Source organism: Theropithecus gelada, chromosome 1 (genome assembly GCF_003255815.1).
Source record: "Theropithecus gelada isolate Dixy chromosome 1, Tgel_1.0, whole genome shotgun sequence".
NCBI lineage: Eukaryota > Metazoa > Chordata > Mammalia > Primates > Cercopithecidae > Theropithecus > Theropithecus gelada.
In genome coordinates, this window is record NC_037668.1 from 109,952,456 (window position 1) to 109,958,455 (window position 6,000).

The window sequence follows — 6,000 nt, forward strand, 5'->3', positions numbered from 1 at the left end:
TACAAATTTGTCAGTTTTTCAAATGTGGAAGTTGGGACAGTCTTTAAACAATACAAATCACTAACAAATATAATCTTCCCTCATTTTCTCGTTTTTTTGCTGATGATAATTTGCCCAACAATGATCACATATTTATTGGTCATGAAGTTTGTATCAGGCAATACAGATTTTTTTTTTTCTGAAGGAAACTGCATTTTCTAGGATATCTGCAGCTTTAAGAGTGGAGTGAGCACTAAAACGGGAAATTTCGTATTTTTTTTCCAAGAACTAAATTTTTTCCTAAACTCCTCCAAGCCTTGCATACAATGCAGCAGCCTCACAGTGGTCAGTTTCATTTCAATAACATCATTTCATTCTTTTTTTTTTTACAGACCTATCTGTAGACTGTGATTTTTTTTTTTCTCTAGGATTTTGAGAATGAATAACCTAACTTTCCATGGTGCAGACCATTTAATTTTCTCTTGACTTTTTTTTTTTCATTTGCTTGAGAAGCACTGTGATGTCTTAGTTTACATGTTTATGTGTCTGTGGAAAATACAACTCTGATTCCAATAGAGCATGTTACCATGTTTTTTTTCCCCCCCTCCTAAACCTCTTTTCCTGTCTTCAGCAGACTTATCCAATCTTTCATTCCTTTAGAAATAAAAATATATTAGCCAAGGCTGCCACCCTTCTCCCATTCCATAGTTAATATTTATTCTTGGTTTAATTTCTGTGACCCATACTTAAGAAATCTCTAACATTTCTGCTTTTGACCTCCATGGCCATGGTGTCTGTGGGCCAATCTCGTACAGTAGACTCTGCTGGTTCATTCGGTGCTGTCACTGTGACTGATGCAGACTGCAGGGCTGCAGGCAAACTTTGACCACTAGAAGCCTGGGGCCATTGCTATTAGAGAGATTATTAGTACCAAATACTCAAAATAATAAATATTAAATGAAAAATAAAAGGCTGCTATTGCTGGTAATCTAATTTGTTGAACCCTTGCTCTGACTAAGTTGCTGAGAAGCTTAGAAATTCTTCATCATGTTACAATAAATCATTTTACTTTCTTTTATATATCAGCTACTCTTAGGCCAGATAGCCTGAGCAGACAGACATGATGTGAGTTGTCCAAAGTGAGTCATTCCACCTGCTGTCTATCGTGATGTTGGATGGTGCTTGTGGACCCCTGGTCCAGTCAGTATGAGAGATGGCTGTCTTTGTTTAACATGACTTCTTTGTATCTGTCCATGTTTTCATTCTTTTTTTTACTTCATCTCCAGAAAAAAGGAAATGTTAGAATGTTGTTTAAAAAGTTGCTTGCCAGTTATGTGGGTTTATGTTGTACATTTTGCCTTTCAGTTTTGTATTGTGACTTATTCCTTTTTAATTTAGTGTTGTTTAGGACAAATTCTGTTAATTTTATTTTTATAAACCATAGTCTTGTACTTTAAAATGTAAATGTCACTAATGAATTGCTTTGCATTAACTATGCAAGGGCATGGAGTGAAGTCTTCTTTGTGTCAGAGATTTGACCAAAATCAATTAATAAGTACTGTCTCCCGAAATTGACAAAGTATTACTGTGTATGCCATTTTCCCTCCCTTGAAAACAGTATTATTTTTAACACTTTTTCCTGTTATCTGAGGGGTTGCAACTGTTTACAGTTGGGAATGCGGGAAAGCCTGGCACTTCTCAAGTGTTAGCTTTCAAATACAACTTTGTCCTGAACGACATTAAAAAGTTTTGTACAAAAGAAATAGAGTTTCTTTGTAAAGGAACAGAGACAGTAACGGTAACTCCCCCTCTTCTGTTTCAGGACATTCACTGAACAATGCCAGGGATACAAGTGCCATGGATACTCTACCGCTAAATGGTAATTTTAACAACAGCTACTCGCTGCGCAAGGGTGACTATAATGACAGCGTGCAAGTTGTGGACTGTGGACTAAGTCTGAATGATACTGCTTTTGAGAAAATGATCATTTCAGAATTAGTGCACAACAACTTACGGGGCAGCAGCAAGACTCACAACCTCGAGCTCACGTTACCAGTCAAACCTGTGATTGGAGGTAGCAGCAGTGAAGATGATGCTATTGTGGCAGATGCTTCATCTTTAATGCACAGCGACAACCCAGGGCTGGAGCTCCATCACAAAGAACTCGAGGCACCGCTTATTCCTCAGCGGACTCACTCCCTTCTGTACCAACCCCAGAAGAAAGTGAAGTCCGAGGGAACTGACAGCTATGTCTCCCAGCTGACAGCAGAGGCTGAAGATCACCTACAGTCCCCCAACAGAGACTCTCTTTACACAAGCATGCCCAATCTTAGAGACTCTCCCTATCCGGAGAGCAGCCCTGACATGGAAGAAGACCTCTCTCCCTCCAGGAGGAGTGAGAATGAGGACATTTACTATAAAAGCATGCCAAATCTTGGAGCTGGCCATCAGCTTCAGATGTGCTACCAGATCAGCAGGGGCAATAGTGATGGTTATATAATCCCAATTAACAAAGAAGGGTGTATTCCAGAAGGAGATGTTAGAGAAGGACAAATGCAGCTGGTTACAAGTCTTTAATCGTAGAGCTAAGGAATTCCAAGGGCCACATGCAAGTATTAATAAATAAAGACTCCATTGGCCTGATGCAACTCCCTCAAACTCTGCTTGAAGAGATGACTCTTGACCTGTGGTTCTCCAGTGTAAAAAAGATGACTGAACCTTGCAGTTCTGTGAATTTTTATAAAACATACAAAAACTTTGTATATACACAGAGTATACTAAAATGAATTATTTGTTACAAAGAAAAGAGATGCCAACCAGGTATTTTAAGATTCTGCTGCTGTTTAGAGAAATTGTGAAACAAGCAAAACAAAACTTTCCAGCCATTTTACTGCAGCAGTCTGTGAACTAAATTTGTAAATATGGCTGCACCATTTTTGTAGGCCTGCATTGTATTATATACAAGACGTAGGCTTTAAAATCCTGTGGGACAAATTTACTGTACCTTACTATTCCTGACAAGACTTGGAAAAGCAGGAGAGCTATTCTGCATCAGTTTGCAGGTCACTGCAAATCTTTTACATTAAGGCAAAGATTGAAAACATGCTTAACCACTAGCAATCAAGCCACAGGCCTTATTTCATATGTTTCCTCAACTGTACAATGAACTATTCTCATGAAAAATGGCTAAAGAAATTATATTTTGTTCTATTGCTAGGGTAAAATAAATACATTTGTGTCCAACTGAAATATAATTGTCATTAAAATAATTTTAAAGAGTGAAGAGAATATTGTGAAAAGCTCTTGGTTGCACATGTTAGGAAATGTTTTTTCTTACACTTTGTCATGGTAAGTTCTACCCATTTTCACTTCTTTTCCACTGTATACAGTGTTCTGCTTTGACAAGTTAGTCTTTATTACTTACATTTAAATTTCTTATTGCCAAAAGAACGTGTTTTATGGGGAGAAAAAAACTCTTCCAAGCCAGTTATGCCATGCCTTGCACAGAAGTGGTGAAATCTAGAAAAGATTGTGTGTCACCCCTCTGTTTATTCTTGAACAGAGGGCAAAGAGGGCACTGGGCACTTCTCACAAACTTTCTAGTGAACAAAAGGTGCCTATTCTTTTTTAAAAAAATAAAATAAAACATAAATATTACTCTTCCATATTCCTTCTGCCTATATTTAGTAATTAATTTATTTTATGATAAAATTCTAATGAAATGTAAATTGTTTCAGCAAAATTCTGCTTTTCTTTTCATCCCTTTGTGTAAACCTGTTAATAATGAGCCCATCACTAATATCCAGTGTAAAGTTTAACACGGTTTGACAGTAAATAAATGTGAATTTTTTCAAGTAGTTAACATGTGAACTCTTATGTATGATACATAATTGGCTTTAACATGTTGGTCCCTTCCCACCCCTTCCCACCTTGGTTTAAGTAATGTCATACCAAAGCCCAGGGATATATGAAAGGATACAATTAAGTTGCCTGTTTGTTCTTCATGCTGAAAAGAATGTATGTCTTCTCATTTCCCACTACATATGCACAAAATCTGTTGGATAAGTTTTAAGAGGGATATATTCTGAAAGCATTTTTGTTTGTTGCATTGTAACAGGACTAAAAAAAGAAGGGTTGGAAGTTCTACCATCAAATTTAGGCATCATAAAAAGTTTTTAACTGATTTTTCAGCAGTATTGGGAAATTTCTTAAACATACTTTAAGGATTATAAATATCCCTACAGATAGCTGTGAATACCAATATTCATTACCCTGGAAAAGTTTTACTCCAAGTTCAAAAATCATATAATTGAATATCAAGAAACAGATTTTTTCTGTTTGTATCATAAGCGTTTATACAAAATTATTCTAAAGCTTAATGGTTCTAATTCTCAGATACTGCCACCAGCTTATAAATCGCTTACTTTTATGTAGACACACACATGCCNATCATATAATTGAATATCAAGAAACAGATTTTTTCTGTTTGTATCATAAGCGTTTATACAAAATTATTCTAAAGCTTAATGGTTCTAATTCTCAGATACTGCCACCAGCTTATAAATCGCTTACTTTTATGTAGACACACACATGCCAATTGAATTTAAAAAGCAATGAGAGTTAAAAATTAAGTGCATATATATATATATATATATATATATATATATATATTTTTTTTTTTTTTTTTTAAGAGTGTCCCTTTGTCACCCAGGCTGGAGTGCAGTAGTGTGATCTCGGCTCACTGCAACCTCCACCTCCCAGGTTCTCAGATTTAACAATCCTCTGAGAAAGGTACTCATTTCTTTGGCTAAAATTCTTCTGGGATTTATAAACTTTGCTTGCTAAAGGAGGGCATTAGATAATCAAGTATTTTTAATTTTCTATCTTGTTATACTTATTTTGAATGCCTAAAACCATACAGTATTGTGTGATGTGTACTTCCTAGTATACAAGCTACCTAGAGTCAGGCTGGTTCAGTAATAAATTTTTTAAAGGCAACACTGATTATTCAGTTAGCCCTGTTTCTTTCTCTTGAGGCAGTTCTCAAAACTCTAAAGACATGAACAGTGCATAGTACCTAAATGGCTACTGTTCTCTAATGTCTTTATCCCATAGATTCAATTTGGAAACCATCATTGATCTTTGGCCTCAAAAGAAGAGTCATTTTAAAGCATTTCTTTTCAAAAATATATAAATGTTGCCTTAAATTCCATCTAGGATTCCCCTAGTACAAGATAGTTTCTTAGGTTTATAATTATTAAACTACGGTTTTAATGCAGATGCATTATTTTATTTATTAACCTAGTTTCTTGGGATCTGCCCAGACTTCACCTGAATGTACAGTTTTCACATTCTTGATTGTTTTCTCTTTGTGATAGTCACAACTGTGAACTTACAAAGTCACATTATTATAGTTCTTCCTAGGGACATTCACTCTGTTAGTCTTTATTTTTAAAAAATAGTCATAATATTATCTTGTTATGTTGGTCAAACTGGTCTCTAACTCCTGGTCTGAAGCAGTCCTCCCACTTGGCCCTCCCAAAGTGTTGGGATTAGAGGTGTGAGTCACTGCGCCAACATTAGTCTATTCACAATAAGGATGTTTGTGTTAATTTGTTTTAGATGTGACTTGACACAGGTTACTCCAAATTGACCTCCTCTTGTTTTTTAAAAAAGGCCGTTCTATTTGCAAAACACACACAAGACCAACTTATAGTTTATCCATTTATATATTTTCATCTTAGAGGCATTTATATTCATTTATGTGGAAGAATCCATACAAATCTATAAATCACTTAAATTTGTCCTCATTTTCCACTCATCCACATTTGAGGGCACTGACATATAATATTTTAACCAGTAAAACATTATTTGACAGAAAATCACTATCTTCTCCCCAAAAAGAAGAGAAGCGTCATGCACAAATTTATTGCTAAATTTCAAAAAAAAATGTTCACTTGTTTTATGAATGTGTTTAGGATGCTTTATGTATTATTTCAATGAGAAAGGAGAAAATGTATT

The 6,000-nt window shown here is 35.5% G+C and overlaps 1 protein-coding gene across 5 annotated transcripts in view; it reads left to right on the forward strand.

Annotated features, from left to right (window-relative positions):
- The window catches only part of ADGRL2 (adhesion G protein-coupled receptor L2), a 195,553-nt gene extending 192,325 nt beyond the window's left edge, over positions 1-3,228 (forward strand). For 2 of the 5 annotated variants that reach the window (XM_025393330.1, XM_025393359.1), the window contains one exon: positions 1,802-3,228. In XM_025393330.1, coding sequence (XP_025249115.1) covers positions 1,802-2,556 — 755 coding nt within the window. In that variant the 3' untranslated portion in view covers positions 2,557-3,228. Of the gene's footprint in view, positions 1-1,065; positions 1,119-1,801 lie in introns of all 5 variants that reach the window. The other 3 variants (XM_025393319.1, XM_025393340.1, XM_025393350.1) reach the window with 2 other exon arrangements.
- The last annotated feature ends 2,772 nt before the right edge of the window (positions 3,229-6,000 follow it).